Source organism: Vicugna pacos, chromosome 8 (assembly GCF_048564905.1).
Source record: "Vicugna pacos chromosome 8, VicPac4, whole genome shotgun sequence".
In the NCBI taxonomy this organism is placed as follows: Eukaryota; Metazoa; Chordata; class Mammalia; order Artiodactyla; family Camelidae; genus Vicugna; species Vicugna pacos.
The window spans coordinates 1,204,770-1,222,901 of NC_132994.1; the positions used below are offsets into that span (position 1 = coordinate 1,204,770).

An 18,132-nucleotide genomic window follows, 5' to 3' on the forward strand; every position below is an offset into this window, starting at 1 on the left:
ACTCGATGGCAGTTCTGGGAACTCACAGACAGCTTGGAAACTAAGCAAGAAGGACCCTGGATTAACAGGAGATGGAAAGCTCTATTTTCTAGTGGAAGTATCTGCAAACTTAGTCCACAGATCTAATCCGTCAATGCTCATTATGAAAAAGTCACGGAGTAATAAACTCATAAGTCTTTTTCATTTGCCTTTTGTGTGCATAGCCCTGGGCTGCCAACTACATGAGATTACCCTAAGTCATTATTTTTGGTGATGATGAGTGCTTTGGATCCTAACCAAGCTCAGTCTGTCAACATTTGGGATGATGATGCCACCAGTTCATAGAAGTGCCGCCCTCACTCCCCAGGTGTGTGTCTGCTTACTCTCTCATGCTTGCTCTCCAATCTCTTCCCCTCCTGGATGCTCATAATTAGAAATTCAATGTGTTTGAACCTTGCTACTAAGGAAGAAGAAAGGGGCACTGCCAAATGGGGAAGAAGAAAATGCACAGACAAGCCTTCTGAAGCCCAGAAGCCATCAGCAAAACTGCCGGCTCAGAAGGAATGCAACGTCAGTGGGAAAAGTGGGCAGGATCGCCAAGGAGGGGAGACTGCCAAAAAGGAACTGCTGTTTTGTCAGATGAAGTCGAAAACTTCTTTGCCCCGGATTCAGCACCCAACATAAACACATAAGATGGCCTTCGTTGGGCAGACTTGCATTGAACCTTTAATCCAGTGCACCCTCAATGACAGGCTAGCATGCTGGCCTGGTCAACCCTTCCCTTGCCTGGATTTCTGCACAATTTCCGTAGCAGCAGCATGACTGGACTCTCTGCTACAAGGCACACAAGGACCCACTTCTCAATCTCTCTTATTTGCCAGGCACCATTCTGGGCACCCATCCGACTCACCACTCCTACCTTTGAACAGTCTTTCTCCTTCTTCACATGAAAGCCAGAATGATTTCTCTAAAACCTAAATGTGGCCAGGTCATTTTCCAGCTGCAGATTCTTTCCACTGCACTTTGGATAAAATTCAAATCTGGGTGATCAAGCTGTCCACGGGCTGAGGTTGGCCCCATCTGGAGTCACAGGCACAGGCTCTGTGTGTGAGTGTCCCTCCTGGGGCCTCTCCCACCCAGTCCCCCATGCAGATGTCCAAGACAATTGTATCTCCTGTCTATGGCTTCCTGCGGTCATCAGTTGATGTGAAATTGATGAACTGTTGTCCTTCCTTCAGTGCTGATCACACAGTGAGGGCTAAGTCACACTCACTCTTGACACGTTATGTGTATTGTTACTCACATTCATCAGCTCCTCATTTAGGAAGCTGTCCAGACACTCAGAACAACCAAATTCAGAGTTCAATGGTATTTGATTAAGAGGAGTAGGAGGTCCACGCAAGAGGTAAAGAAGTATACAGAGAACAGTACACAAGGGCAACGATTTATCCATTTCAAACAGACACAAAAGCCTTCTCATTCTATAAGAGTGATTATAAATGAAAGGGTTTACATTTATGACCGTCTACACATTAATCAGCCAATCAGATGAGGAACGAAAGGTAAGAGAATGCTTCACGGGTGATAATAATAAAAATATAATAATTCTTACACTATTCAGTATGAGCACTATATGCACTGACGGATGGTTCCTTTTCTATCTCTGTCACTGTGAAACACTAAGAGCAGATTTAACATTTATGGTTTTCAACTGTAAGATGAAAAAGTTAAAAGAAATGAACTTTAATGTCACTTCCAGCTCTAGATTCATGACTTCTATTGTCATTTTCTTGGAAGTGTTTGAGGAAGAAAAACAATGAATCCTAGAGCTTGAATTATCAATGATGAGCAAACTAGCTTAATGGTTAAATACTATTCCTGCAATTCAGGTGTATTACCATCAGGTGGCCGTAAATGTGCCCACATCATGCAATTTAAGTAAAAAACTGCTTTGTATTTGATAAAGTGATTCATATATTATCACAGATATAACTCTGCACTAAAGAAATTCAGTAACAGTTAACATTAAGGAATGATCTGAGATTCTTCTCACTGATGGTTACCTCTTATGTCATCCACTGAATATGAGCCTGATGATGTCTGAAGTTCTGATGGGATGTCCTAAATCTCTGATCTTACTTAATGGAAAATTACCTGTAATGATCAGTGTGGAACTTTTTTTTTTTTCTGAATTAGCCTATTTAGGAACTCCCAGATATTTAGAAACTATCTAAATAAACGTCTATTTAGTCTAAATAAACATCTATTTAGAAACTCCCAGGTATTTCTTTAGGTATCTTTGCTTTAAATTTTCTATCTTCTATACTGGAAGCCAATAAACCTCCAAGTAGGGGCATGGTGACCTTCAAGGAAAAGTCTTGGCTCTCATCTTGGTTCTAAAGATCTTAGCTCAGGACTAGACTCCAGCGCAGGCTGGCTGTCTACCCACCCCAGGTGCCATAACTGTCACCTTTCCTTAGCCCCCCAAAAGAAAACAATCTGATGTTGACCAAAACCCACCATTTTCGCTTTGGAAAAATTTATATTTAGTGCTTTAATGTTCCATCAGCTTGACCAGGAAAACATGTGAAACCTCTTACACACTATCCTCTGGTTTAATCTTCTCTCCAATTTTTGCTCTTTCTCTGCTGTTACTATTTCTGTTTTATTTCTAAAACCTCATTTAACAAAACACCTCATTTCTCTTCTGTCTGCCCCAAAGCCATTTTCTCTAGAGAACACTATTAGTTTTTGTTTGATATTCTCACAACCATTAAATCTTATTACTTGTAACTTTCTCCCTTTCACCTATCTTTTTTCTTTCAAGTGATGTAAAATCTGTGCCTCTATAGCTTTACCTTTAGTTTGAAAACTTCCCTATTGAAATGTTATAGTTTTAATTTTAAAATATGCACGTGGTTTAAAATATCACAAAGTAAGGTCTGTTTAAGATTTTTCTCTTTTATATATTCAATTTCATAAGAATATTAAATTATACATATATTTTAAATTGTAGACAATGAGGAATATTCATGAAATTAGATGCATTTTTTTCAACTTATAAAAAGAATATTGAACATTGGAGTAAAGCACAGGTGGTATATTCAAATTAGCAGATATCGTTAATTTTAAAAAAGAAGATAGATTTGTAAGAATTTCCTCAATTCATTAATTCCCTTCCACATCACCAAATTAAATAATCTTTAAAATCATCATATATTAACTTACAGAGGTTTGGTTCCAAGGCACAAAATTGTTTCTCCACTTCTTTGGTCTCCTGTTTTTGAATAATTCACTAGGGCTTGTTGCATTCGGTGCTATTCAAAAGTCTCTTCAAGTTCCAAAAAGACTTTCTTAATTTTAGAAAGTCCATATGCTTAGCTTCTGTTGATATATGCTTTCTGGAGACATAGATAAATTGAAATGGATATGGAAAATCTGCTGTGGACAGAGTATTTCCTTTCACATATTTTTAACTGTCTAGGGAAAAATAAAAGCAAAAAAAATCCAAATTCTTGATGATAGAAATTTTGAACAAATGTTTATACTAGGTAAAGGAACATGTGGAAGAAAATGTCTTTGCTTGTCACACATTTCTATTAATATTACTGGCTCAGACTGGGCTGTGGTACTTTTGTTTTCCAGCACAAGAAAATACACACATCTGTCCTGATTGAGGAGGAAGAACCCCTCTGACTCTGTCTCAGTGAGCCAAGGACATAATGGCAGGGAGATGAACAGCCCGTGGAGGAAGGGTGGAGGGAGGGATGAAGTGGAATTCAGGAGACGAGGACTCAAGCTCTGGTTTCTCGACTGGTGGCTTTGTCCGTCTGAGCCGGTAGAGGATGAGGATTCTTCATCTGTGCGGATGGAGATGAGGGAGAGAGGACATCACCCTGTAGCGGTAAGATGCAACGTGGGCTCTCAGGAAGGATTAGAACTAATATGAAGGCTGATAATTTTCAGGAAATGTGTTATTGAAAAGATTAAGTAGAAAGCAATTCAGGAGACCTATCTAAAAATAATACTGTGGCAACGTTCCTATATATTAAAATTTCAAAGGTCATGATAATTACCTGTCATGGTTCATGGTATGTACTAATCACTTAGAAAAAGAAACAGCCTACATCTTCCATTGGCGTCACGGCATGAAGGATAGTTAGAAATAACTAACAGAGAAAGGCACTGCTAAGCCTTTATTCTCTGATGATGTGGGTTTTGAGCACTACGTCTTTTAAGTGACCTCCTCCTACTAAAAAAAAGCACCCAAAACTCACTTTTTATGAAAAACTTTTACTTCTTTGCTTAGAACCCTGAACTAATCTATTTTGTACATAAAGGTTGAAGCTCAGAATCTCTACTCCAAATGAAGTAGAATAATTTAACCTCATTCATCATAAACTGTCTTGAAAGATTTTATTTTTTAATCAAAATACAAAGTATAAGATGGTCTGGAATATCATGAGAAAAAATATATCTCAAAGAAGTAACAAGAATATAGCTCAGAGTGAAATAAACACAAAGGTCTTTTTACTTATAAAGAAAGAAATATCACAGTCAGTGGATAAGGGAAAGGTTAATAAATTGTTGCAGGACAAATGGCTAGCTATTTGTGAAGAAAAAATAATCTTAAATCTTTGTCTCACCAGTCACCAAGAAGAAGAAATTTTGTATGTATTGGAGCTAACTGTAAATAATAAACCCCAACACTAAAAAAATACCACCATAAAAATACAAATGACCACTATAGAAAGTCAATATGAGGGTACACTTTTAAAAGCATGTACAAAATAACAATGTAGAATGGCCATCATCAGAATGTCTACAAATGATAAATGCTGGCGAGGATGTGGAGAAAAGGGAACCTTCCTACACTGTTGGTGGGAATGTAATTGGGTGCAACCATTATGGAAAACAGTACAGAGATTCTCAAAAGACTAAAAACAGAACTACCATATGACCCAGCAATCCCACTCCATGGTTTATATCTGAAAAAAAGAAAACTCTATTTTTAAAAGGTACATGAATTCCAATGTTCATAGCAGCACAATTACAATAGCTAAGACATAGAAGCAACCCAAATGTCCATCAACAGATGAATGGATAAAGAAGATGTGGTATATTTATACAATGGAATACTACTCAGCCATACAAAAGGAGCATCACCATTTTTAGCAACGTGGAGGGACCTAGAGAGTATTATGCTTAGTGAAACAAGTGAGACAGAGAAAGACAAATACTGTATGATATAGCTTATATGTGAAATCTAAAAAATAATACTAATGAATCTATATAAAAAACAGAAACAGACTGACAGACATAGAAACCAAACTTATGGTTATCAAAGGGGAGTTGGGGGTGATAAATTAGGAGTATGAGATTAATGGATACAAACTATTATACATAAAATAGACAAGCAACAAGGATTTATTGTACAGCACAGGGAATTATACTCAATGTCTTGTAGTAACCTGTAATGAAACAGAATCTGCAAAACCCCCAAATCACTATGCTGTACACCTGAAACTACCAAAATATTATAAATCAGCTACACTTCAATAAAAAAGTTAAATTTCTGTGTGATCCGGAAAAATACACTGAAATCAAAAACACAGATCACAATCTGGTCAGAAAATGTATAGTACTGTCAACAATATGTGACAGTCGTAGACTACAAAAGTCCTTCAGATCTTTAAGAAAAACATGATCCCCGTTAGTTAAGAGGCATTAACACAAATAGGAAACTTACCAAGAAGGAAAAATTATAGGTAAATGAGTTTGACTCCACTAGTAATCAAAGGGATGTAAATTAAGAAAAATAATGTACTTTATTGTCAAAATAATAAAACACGATAAACAATTGTACACACTGCAGGACACGCGTAAGGAGTACATGCCTGTTCTCAAAGTAATTTGGATATATGTATCATGTGTCTCAAAAATACTCATGCTGCTTGACCCAGTAACTTACTGTTATGAGTATATCCTCAGCAAATAATTGGAGTTAAGGAAAAGCTTTATGCACAACAATATTCATTTCAATATTATGCATAAGAGAAAAAGAATCTTAAGTGTATCAAGGATGATGGTTACTGAGAAGTGTTGGTACATGTTAAGTTGAAATAGTATGTGGTCATTAACAGTGACTTTTGAGAAAAACACAAAATATCAGGAGAAAATGCTTTTGTTATAATGTAAGTAAAAAATCAGGACATGAAATTATCTGATCAGTAATACATACATAAGCAGACAGACATTTTCCTTCATTGGCATTGTTCATTAACAAGCAAAAACACACTTTGCACACTTATTAAATAGCAAATTGGTAGTACCTTCAAAATTTATCATTGAAGATGAACAAAATATTCCAGGAAAATATTCTTACATAGCACTACATTGGTAGTGTGGTCAGCAGAGAGGAAGTGTACATTTTTGAAGTGTAGAGGGGACAGACAGAGCCTCATTTTTAAAGTAAGGGTGTTATTAGGTAAAAATATTTCTTAAGAAGTTCACTTAATCCTTTTGTGTGAGTGTGAGGTAATTAGGTTTACTTAATTAGTTTTTTTAATGGAGGCACTGGGGATTGAACCCAGGACCTTGTGCATGCTAAGCACACACTCTACCACTGAGCTATACCCACTCCCCTCATTTAATCTTGAAATTAGTCCTTAGGAAGGTTTCCACTCACTGCCTCCACCCGCCAACAGAGCCATGAACTTTAGACTGTGGACCTCCTCTCTTTTCCAGGGCCTGTCCAGATGCAGTCCCGCTGGATCTCAGCCATTTGGTATCTCCTCTCTCCCTCTTTTCCTCTTCTTCTTCTACCTCTTTCTTCTCTTGGTTCTATTTGTGTCGGACTCCACAACCCTGATTATGGTTCACGGCCTTTACTGTTTACCAGATATTTTCATATGCATTATTCTCTTAGTTAATCAAGAAAAAAGAAACTGACAGTTTCAGCTCTGACTGGCCCTCATTTTCTTATAAAAACTTCATTAATTCCCATCACAGGTGCAGTGAAATTCCAATTCTTTTCTTTTTTAAAAAAATCATTCTGGGTGATTTTTTTTTTTTTTGTAATGGCGGTACTGGGGGTTGAACCCAGGACCTCATGCGTGCTAGGCATGTGCTCCACCACTGAGCTATTTCCCTCCCCCTGAAATTCCAGTTCTTTCCCCTATTATTTTAGGTCCCAAAGGGAGCCAATCTCACTCTTTCACCCTCTTATTCTTCTCCTGGATATTCTGATCTCCTCATCATGACCCAAATATGTCCTGCTTCCTACATTGGATGTCTTATTCTGGCTTTCCATTTTGCTCGGAATGATGTTTCTAAGATGCCTGTCGTACCAGAATATGAGAGTTAAGAATGTACTGGGGAGAAAAAAAGGACTCTGAGGATTACTCAGCAACGGAATACCAAAGGAAACTTCCTTTGGAGTGGTTCCTAAATCCTTGAGTTTCCTATACATTTTTGAGAGGTCACTGAGTGACCACCCCACAGCTGAGCGTACCAGTGAGTACTGGGGGGAGGCGTGCGTAAGAATTCTAGCAGCATCACTTTTTACCACTTGGGGGAGAGTTCAGGGAATTTCGGGCACTCACAGCTTCAACTGACCATAATTTAGCATTCAGACTAGTACACGGAGAACAGAAGTGGGAGCTATTAAAAATTACACCAGGATAACAAGTGAAAAGCAGAACAGTTTTGGACAAACTTTTACTGCCTCTTACTGTGCATTTGTTAAAATGTGGGCTCTTGGATTTCTGACCTTCTGAGTATGTCTCAGAATCTGCATTTTAAAAAGGCTCCTTAAAAGACACAAATGAACTTATTTACGAAACAGAAACACATTCACAGACATAGAAAACAAACTTACGGTTACGGGGGGGGAGAAGGGGGAAGACATAAATTAGGAGTTTGAGATTTGCAGATACACACTACTATATATAAAACAGATAAACAACAAGGTCCTACTGTCTAGCACAGGGAACTATATTCAATACCTTGTAGTAACTATGATGAAAAAGAATATGAAAAGGAATGTAAGTATGTATATGTATGACTGGAACATTACGCTGTACACTGGACATTGACACAGCAATGTAAACCTACTATACTTCAATAAAGAGAAAAAAGGCTCCTTGGTTGGTTATTAATGGAACCACTACTCTAAAAAATTGCTTTCAGTGCCTAGGTATTTCTTTGTGGTTCTCTTCAAGAATCTCCCTCTACCATATAGTGAAGCTGATTATCTACACATTTTACTGAGTAAGTACTGTATATAGGGTGCTTTTGGGGTACAGAACACATACAAAGTTAAAACTTGCTTTCTGTCTGACATTTCCAACAATGCCTTTATACCTACCACTGGTATACAATTTAAAAATCTGACTTAAACACTGTAATTATAGAAGAGTTGTTTCCTACTATTTTTCAGGGCAGTTATATGACATTTCATTTACACGTGATCTCTTTTACAAATTCTTATTGGGTACATAACTGCAGCTTACAAATAATCTTGCTACAATTTAATAGACTTGCTAAGAAACTTGGAGTTCAACTCACGTCTATATTGAGACCATTCAGTTTTGTAATTCTCAAGCACATTGTTTTAAAATAAAAGACAATTTTCTGCAATGGCCAGCCCTTCTGGAGTTTAGAATTTGTCCAGCTCAACTAGTAAAGATTTTACTGAATTTTCCAGTAAGTGAGCTTGAAAGTAGCTTTTCTTGAGTAGATAGAAAAACCTTCTGAGTTGTAACACTATAAATCCTTTGAGAATTATCAGATTGTTTTGGATGTAAGAAAAAAAGCCTTTGAAGTCCTTTTTCTGTTCTTTAAAAAGACTGACAATTTCAACAGACAGAGTTAAACATTAACTAAACGCATTAGGCCTATTACGGGTAGGTTATAAATATATCATCAGTGGTTGAGTAACATGTAAATTGCATTATACTCTACATGTAATGGGTAATTCAAAGGTATCAGTTAATGTCCCTCCATCACTGATAGTCTTTGGTGGTGTGCTCTCTTGCAGAATCCTTTATGACTTGCATGCTGTCTCTTTCCCCTTCAGAGGATCCCCCTCCCCCTCCCTCACACAATAATGGCATGCTCTGAATTGTTCATCAGAAGGACTGGCAGTGCTTCCATCATCTTGCATCCTAGCTGAACTTTGAGTAGCATATCCAGTACTGGTTCTTGACCGGGGACATATGGACCCTAGACCCCACCCTAAACCTACTGCTGCATCAGCAGGTCTGGTTCTGAGGCCTGTGTGTGTGTGTTCTCATGGGCATCCCAGGTGACAAGCACTGTCTGCCCGTCTTCATTAAGAAGGGAACTGCCAATTGCTACATGTGCTTCTTACCGGACAATACCTGATTGCTTTAGAGTTTGGGCTTTGGTTTCCGGGGGAAAGATCCAATTCAAATCCCTGTCTGAACACATGATAGTTGTGTGACCATGTTATTTACTCTCTGAGATTAACTGCTACTCTAAGGCTATCACACCGAAGTCAAAATCTTATTTTTGATCATCAAAATAAGACAACCAGTTGCATCGCTTAGCTGTACACATGAAACTAACATTGTAAATCAATTATACTTCAATAAAAAGTAAGAATTAAAAGAACCAAAATAAGACAACTGACGTAAAGTATCTGAATTTCCTTTGATGGAAAATAAATTTCTTCTTTAGCTCTAAAAGGAATGATTTCATATGAATAATAGTCTTTATACAATATCCTTTTGCTAGTTTTCACTTCATCTGACAGATCTGACAGCCTCCATGAAGAATCATAAAAATAATCAGCCTTAACCCAGAGGAACTGTCAACCAAGACAGAGCTGGAGGGAAATTCATTTTCACCATCTCTTAATATTTGCTTTATGAAGAAATTCATTTTTTGGTCCTTTATTGCTTTCAGAATAAGAACTTGAGACATTATCTCTTGGGATAATTTGCATATCATTTCTAACAAAGATGTTAAGACCATCTATCAAAGCTCAGCACCACTCAAGTTGCTGAAAAGTCACCAAATTACTCCAGAGGTGACAGTGACAGCTGTTGGGTTCAGTGCTAGCAGAGAAACAGGAAAACATCCAGGCATTGCATAACTCTGTGTATTCATGGCTGTTTTCTAAGTCACTTCCTCTTTTAATGTAATTTATCAAGCCCATGGGAGAGGTAGGGGTGTGTATAATATCTGTGTATAATATCTGTTTCCTAGGAAACATCAAAGGTAAAATTCCAAGTGTCAGACTAATTGCCTTGACTCATTTGAATCAAAAGAGAAGATAATGTTAAGGGACCCTGCTTCTGCCTGGAACACTCTTCCTTCAGATATCTGCATGCCTTACTTCTTTGGGGCTTCAGAATCTTCCTTTTTAGGAAGACTCCCCACTGTGACCACCTACTTAAAATTGTACTCCCTTCTTTTCTCAGGCACTCTCCGACCCTCTACCTTTTAAAACTTTCCACAATACTTATCACTTTCTGTCGTCCTTTATAAGTTACTTACAGATTATGTTCATTGTCTATATCCTCCCCCACACACATAAATACCACACACAGACACATAGAATGTGGGCTCCAGGAAGGCAGGGACTTTTCTCCTTTTCCCCACTGCTGTATTCCCAATGCTTACAAAAGGGTGCCTTGCAGTGGTAGTTTGCCCAATAAATACTGAATGATGGGTGACAGATGGGTGAATGAAGAACTATCCAGGAATGCAATGTGGCAGGAAAGTAGGACATCCCTACAACTGGCCAAATGATGGATAGGCACCAAAATTAGGTTGAGCAGGAAACTGTTATCATCTGGCATACCTGAAAGAACTAAGCCCACACTATGTGGACCGACAGTTTGGTGTTGGGGTTGCTGTCACTGCTTCATCATCTCCTGATCCTGAGACCAGAAGCACATAGTTTATCACAGACCCAGTCTGGACTATCAACACCTGGGATCTTGCCAGTCCCAGCACAGATATCATCTTTCCTTCTTCCCTGAAGCCTTCTCTGAATTTCCCAGGATGCACTGTTACCCTTTACTTCTTAGCATCCTGGATTTGTCAATTTCTTCTTATAGTCCTGACAATTTTTAATGTTTAATTTTATGCATGAACCCTCCACAGTGTTTCCTGTTTTAAAATGTATTTTGTCTGCCTTCAGTGTAACTATACCAACTTCCTTCTGGTTAGTTTTCTTGGTATTTATCCTCTCATAATTTTATTTTCTGTGTTATTTTTGAAGTGGGCTTCTTATAATCATAACATAGTTAGCTTTTAAAAAATCTGTCAATCTTTGTCTTTTAATTTGAGTATTTAGTTTATTTTCACTTATTAGGTTAGCAGTATACTGGTGCTTTTTTCTAATTTTTCTCCTTTCAGTCATTTTGAATTAATCAGATTATTTTTCTTACCTCAGTTTTCCTGTCTACTAGTTTTGGAATTCTACTTTTGAATTCTATTGCTTTAGTGCTTACTTTAATTTCTAATATACATATTTAACTTAACATTTAAATTTAATCAATATACTTACACTCTTTTGGAATAATACAAGCAACTTTGAACACCTTAACTCTGATTAGCACCACCACCACTACCAATTGCTATGCTGTTGCCTAGGTTTTTTAGCTGTTTTATTTGATGTGCAAATTAAATACTATTTTCAATCATTTACAGTCAATGTTTGTTTAGGTTTACCTGTGTTTACTCTTCTGTGCTCACCATTCTTTATTGTGTCTTCTGTATTCTACAGTTTGTCTATGATGTTATGGTCTTCTTTGTATTAATCCACTTTGTTTGGGGTAAACATGGCCACTTAAATCAGAAAGTTGGCATCTTTCTCTAATTCTAGAAATTTCTCAACAATCATGTTCTAGAATTTTGCCTCTTCCCCATATTCTTTACTCTAGAATTCTCATGAAATGTACCTCTTAACCCTTCTTTCTAATTTTTTCAAACTTTTCCCCCTTTCTATTGCCTTCTGGGTGATTTCTTCATATTTATTTTCTACTTCACTAATTCTCTCCTCAGCTGTGTCTAAAATGCTATCTAATGTTTATTACACACACTCACATGCAGACACACGTATATATCCAGAAATTCTGTTGGTTATCTTTAATATTCCTTAGTCATATTTGTGGAATTTTATTTCTTTAAACAGATTTATATGCCTGTTGTGTATTTTGAAAGAGCAAAAAAATACAGTATCTGCAATCTTTGAGGGTTTGATTGGTATTGTTTCTTTTTCCTCACTGATGTTAGCTCAGTTCACTGGTTATATAATGTGAGAATTCCTGGAGTCCTGGGTTAAGGTATACTCCTCTAGAGAGGATTTTCTTTTGGTTATGTCAGGTATAAACTCAGGCTTTGGAAGAAGACAAAAGTGATGTGACATGAAGTCCACACTTCCTGTAAGAGCTGGCTTATAGTCCCTAGTGGAGACTTTTTCCTCCCTAGAGTGAGAGCCATTGCTGAAACATTAATTTATTTAGTCTATCACTTTGCAGAGCAGTTCTCCCACCCTATTTTACTTTCTTTGTGGTGGTTATCCTTACACAGTTTTTGCTTTACTTGGGACACTCTCACTAACCCCGAAGATTTGCCTCCTTTCCCCTGTGTGTGTGATCTACGCTCTGGGCCACTAAGTGCTGGCAGAAGCCCTTGGCTGGTGCTAACTGATTTCTCTCTGGATTCATGATTTCTCCTTGATTTTGGCCTTTGAGGTGCTCTCCTACTTTCTTGCCAGTTCAGCTATGCACTTTGTAGGTGACGTTTTAAGAGAGATTTGCAGGGTACTTATTCCATCATACTGTTAGAAAGGCAAGTACCTCTTTCAGTAGTCTGAATTACCCACTTGATAACATTGAGTACATTCTTTTGTAAACTTCAGTTCAACAATTTATCTCTCTCAGTTAATTGCGCTTATCCTGGGGGTAGGAACAGTTTCTTTCCATGTACTAATTTATTCAGCCAGTAAATATTAATTCAATTTGTGTTATTAATTCTACACTTAAGTACTGAGTTGTTGTATGTACAAAGGTGGTCTAAATTGAAATGATGTGACAATTTAAAAATAATAAGTGCTAATCTTTTTCGAATCATTTCTAGTTCAACAAATGACCAGTTGTTCTGATAACTGCTTTATATTTATTATTGCATATTAATCTTCACAATGACCCTGAGAGTTTGCTATTATTGTTATTTCACTCTAAAGATGAGAAAACTGAGGATGAGAAGTGTCTTGTACATGGTAAGAGAAGAGTGTGCTAAATATTATGATAAACTGGCCATGACATAATTAAAAAATTTTAAAACCATCTCCTTCTATTGAATTATTTTAATGGTTGCTTGTTGCTGGAGACTCAACATTACACACAGTTTCAGAGATTCCCTTGAACTAATGTAAAGGAAAGTGAGGAGGCATCTTTGAGGATGGACCCAGTCACAGGCTCTACACTGTACCCTGGATCAAAGAGTAAGTAACGTCAGGCAAGAACATTGTTCCGATCATAACATGAAATCTTTTGCTAAAAGAATTCGAACCTTGATTATTTTACATGTATCAGAAGTTTTAACTGAGTCATATCTTTGAACACCTACTTGACGTGGCAGAGATTTATCTCATCACATAAATTCCAAGAGAATGGAGACATGTATATGCCCTGAATGCCACATATTTGTAGTATTCATCACACAATGACAGAAGGTTGCTATGTGATATGTAGTTGCCTGTGATTTTATAAACCACATTCTTTCAGCTTCATTTGTGTTTGACATTTTAAGTCCCCCTCCCCCCTCAACTCCTCTTAATCTCACTTTCGGTTCCAACCTCTGGTGTCCTTTGTTCTCTCCACTTCCTGATGATTCCTGGTCCCTCTTATCCTCACTCGTGCCTGCTGTGGGATGAGTTGCAGCAGGAGAACTTCCTGCAGGTAGCAATGGGACCTCTTCTGTTCCATTTTCCTGCACTCTGGGCCTCTGTGCCTACATAGTGCTCCCTTTCTGACGTTATCATTCCCGATTGCTTGCAAATGCTCTATTCTGATGACTTTTTTCCCTTCCGAGTCAGCCCCATCCCAAGTGTATCTGTTTCATATTGGGTTCTTTCTTCTTTTCTTTTCCTCCCTTTTACTAAACACTTTAAAAAGTTTTGGCTCTGAATTTTCAAGAGAAGTCTATAAAACCCAACAACGGATGCTTCAGGGATTTTTTAATAGCACATGAGCTCAGCAGCAAAAGTAGTCTTTTCAGGATTTTTTTCATGTTATAATTTCTCACTTTGTTTTAAAAAGACAGTACACCCAGAAAAAAACACATTGTTCATTCTAGAACAGAGCCATCAACTGTTCCAGAAGGAAACCATGGTATAAGTAAAAAAGATGAAAACTGTGAAAGAGGAAAAATCATCTTGTTGAACATTTTGAGAAGTGTAGAGAACATAGGTGCTATTCTCCTTTTCTTTTTTTTAAACTTCTTTAAAATTAAAAAAAATATTTTGAGTTTTGTTTTGTCTGATTTTGTTTCGGGGGGAGGTAATTAGGTTTATTTATTTATTTTACTGGAGGTACTGGGGATTGAATCCAGGATCTCATGCATGCTAAGCATGCTCTCTACCACTGAGCTATACCCACCCCTCTCTTATTTCCTAATCGGACACAACCACCTGGCATACCTGGAGGGTAGAGAAGGAAGATGGCAAGCCCTAAGCTCACAGCTGCTGGAAATCTCACAGAACAGTGGGTTCTTAATGGATCTTAGGCCTGTGATTAATTACACACCAACAACTGCATGAGTCATGACCTGTGAGTCACAATAAAGCTCAATCTAAGTCAAGTTGAAAATAAAATATAGATCTATTTTTCCCACATAAAAAAACATAAAAGTGGTTTCCAACATGAATGATCACAGAGCCCCTACAACCATGTCCACTGCTGTCAAAACTCCCCTCAATTCTTCAGAAAAACAGATTACAATCCACACAAACACAACAGAATTCCAAGAAATGAATTAAACCATCTCTAGAACGTGTGCAATGTACGTTGATAAGGAGAGAACCAATGGCATAGGAATATTATGCCCAATGTGCATGATTATTCCAAAACTCTCAATAGTGAAATTGAAAAGTACTGATCTTTAGAAAAATGAATATGTGAAAATTAAAGACAAGTCACGTACAAGAATCAACATTCCTGAGGATTAAAATCTGATTCTTTTAACAACTTTACACAGTATCAGTGCCCTTTGTTTTCCATGAAGACATTAACATTAAGTTCTTTCATTTCACTCCACAACATGTGGTGGCTTTTTTTTTTTTTTTTTTTTTTTTTTTTTACTTTTACGACATCTCACATATTTAGAAGAAGTTCACCCAAAATTCACTCCTGCAAATTCAGGCCTTTGTAAAAAGCGTATGTCCCAGTTGGTGCCTATGCCCTGCTCTGCCTTACTAACAATTACACAAATAAATCTCTAAGAGCTGCCCACGTCTACTTGTAACATGAAGGTCTCTCCGTGCAGTGGGACTAAAATTCAAAGATTAAATATATTTGTAATAGTGCTGGACTTTTAACATTTAAATTGGGATATTTGGGGTTTCTGAAGTGCAATCATATAGTTTTATAAAATTATTACTTAGTAAGATGGTATACTTCTATTTTTCAATTCTGTTCATTAAAAAATTAAGTTCACAGACAAGTCTCCATAGAAATTCACCTATCTTTATCTTTTTAGTTCTTTTATCAGAGACTACACAGTCAAAAACCTGAGAACTAAAGAATGAATTGCAGAATGACCAGCTGTAAAGTGTCTTAAAAGGTAATCTAATTTATTCCCTGGCTTCCATCCCAAGTAGCATTTTACTTGTACTTTTGCCTATAAAAGCACTTCTTTTCTTCTGCCTGAAATTACAGTTAGTCTCATCCTCACTTGTCTGCTTCAGTATACTGAAATCTCATTGAAGACATTGTGTTTTTAGCTGTTTTTGAATGTCTCCTCATGCTTAGCACATAATTGGTGCTCAAGAATTATTTGTTAAGTTAAATCTAGGAAACATAGGTTTCTATACTGTTTTTTTAAATAGCAACATTGATTATACTAGCCCCAACAAGAAACAGGCCCAGATCCCATCCACAGCAAGATGAGTAAGTTCATTGTGGTACATTCATAAAACAGAATATAGCAACAGAAATGAGTGAACTTGAGTAGCACAATTAATTTTATAAACATAAAGTTCATTGAAAGAACCCAGACACAAATGAGAACATAGGTCTATCCTGTTTTTTAAAAGCCTCCAGAGAAAATAATCAGAGACATTCCCCCCAAAAAGTGAAAATGAACTTAAAATGACTTCTTCTGGAGTTGAAGTCCATTACCTCTATTTCTGTCCTTCATAGAACTAAAGAAATTAGCTGATGAGCTAACGTTCAGGGTTCTAGGGAAGACAGCCTGGATTTGTGTCCTGTACTGATCAATTCCTAGCTATATGAAAATGAGTAAGTCACAGATCTTCTCTAGGACTAGTTTTCTCATTCCTAAGATGGTGATGACAGTTACCTTCCTCATATGGTTTTCTTAATGATTAACTATGATACAGCTACAAAATATTTAGCACAGTGTCTGAGATGTAGTAACACTCATTAAATGTTGGCTATTTTACCATCATTATCATCATCATCCAACTGTATTGCCACAATCAATAGTTTCAAATATAACATTTAATTCCTTAATTCCTTTCTCTTCCATCAACCTTGAATCAACCCAACTGTCCATTTTTTTTTTGAAATTGAAAAACCAGGACCTTTATTATTTGTATCATGCTCAGTGCGGTTAAGAGCCCACTTAATTAGGTGGCTATTTTAAACAAATCTTACAAATTCTACTGCAGTTGTATCAACATTAAACAGTGTCTTAAGTTGTCACTTCCAATTTCTCTCCACTAGGTGGAAAAATTCAGAAAGGCAGAGTCTTCTTTAAAGTTCTTTTGCGCATCTTGCAACTGCAGTAGGAGCTGTACAGTCTCTTTCAGATATTTTTGCTGATTGGTTATTTATAAGCTTTTGTATAATAGTGTTATTGAGCATATTTTTTCAAGTGTCCTTGAACTACACTTGTTTTCATATTTATTGTTCATACTCAAGTGGCTAAGTAATTATTCAGAGAATAATAACCAACAGTGAAAATACGATCTTTTAAAATATGCATTTCTCAGCTATACTAGGTTTTGATGAAAGGGAACTCTGGTTCCCTTTAACTCAATGTTAAAAGCCAAGTGTCCATTTTTTTTCTGTTCATGCCATACCATTTAACATTTTATTAGAGGTGCTAGCCAAAGCAATAAGGCAAGAAACTGAGTTGGAAAGGTAGAGAAAAAAGTTGACATGACTGATGGATTTGATAATCTATAAATGAAATCCAAGATGATACGAAACTATCTATTAAAACTAATTAGGCAATTCAGCAAAGTGGCAGGATATAAGACCAATATATAAAAACCAGTAGTGTTTCTATACAGCAGCAATAGCTAAATATAAAATGAAATAGAAAAAAGACACTATGTCAACAAAACATTTAAAGTTTCCAGGCATAAATACAACAAAACATGCATGTGTCTGTGGTATTTGTTATTCACAGAAGACCAGAATGAATGGTGAACTAGGTGAAATGACTGAATAGGAAAACACAATGTTATTCAGATAACAGTTCTTTCAACTTTTTCTATAAATTCTGTTATTTCCAAGCACACCAGAAATGGTTTTTTAAAAATTTTTGGAGAGAGGTAGACTAACAAAGTCATTTAATGATCATATAGATGAATAAGGGTCCAATATCAGACAAGACTACTAGAAAAAAAAAACAAAGGAAGGGAGAGTTTCTCTTACAGATGTTTTAAATACATAGTAATCAAGAGTATTGGTGGGTACAAGGATAGACAAAAAGTAGATTTGTACATAAGAATAGAGAGTGCAGAACAGAGAGCCCTACTGAAATATACCTGGATCTTGTGTCATGAAGAGGCATCACAAATCAGCAGGGAAAATAGGAGTATGGACTAATGATGATATTGGGCCAACTGCCTTTGGAAATAAAAACAAAATAAAATCGACTTGCCTTCTCATATCAGACAAAAATAAACTCCAAATGAATTAA

At 36.7% G+C, this 18,132-nt stretch overlaps 1 protein-coding gene across 4 annotated transcripts in view; it reads right to left on the reverse strand.

Annotated features, from left to right (window-relative positions):
* The window catches only part of KCNQ5 (potassium voltage-gated channel subfamily Q member 5), a 456,708-nt gene that overhangs the window by 218,812 nt on the left and 219,764 nt on the right, over positions 1–18,132 (reverse strand). Inside the window, exons 1-2 of one of the 4 annotated variants that reach the window (XM_072965457.1) lie at positions 11,686–11,813; positions 3,208–3,875 (exon numbers count right to left, since the gene is read on the reverse strand). The exons of 1 other annotated variant lie outside the window; for it this stretch is intronic. In XM_072965457.1, the coding sequence (XP_072821558.1) occupies positions 3,208–3,290 (83 nt within the window). In that variant the 5' untranslated portion in view covers positions 3,291–3,875; positions 11,686–11,813. Of the gene's footprint in view, positions 1–3,207; positions 3,876–11,685; positions 11,814–17,977; positions 18,034–18,132 lie in introns of those variants that run through there. 2 more of the 4 variants (XM_072965458.1, XM_072965459.1) reach the window with 2 other exon arrangements.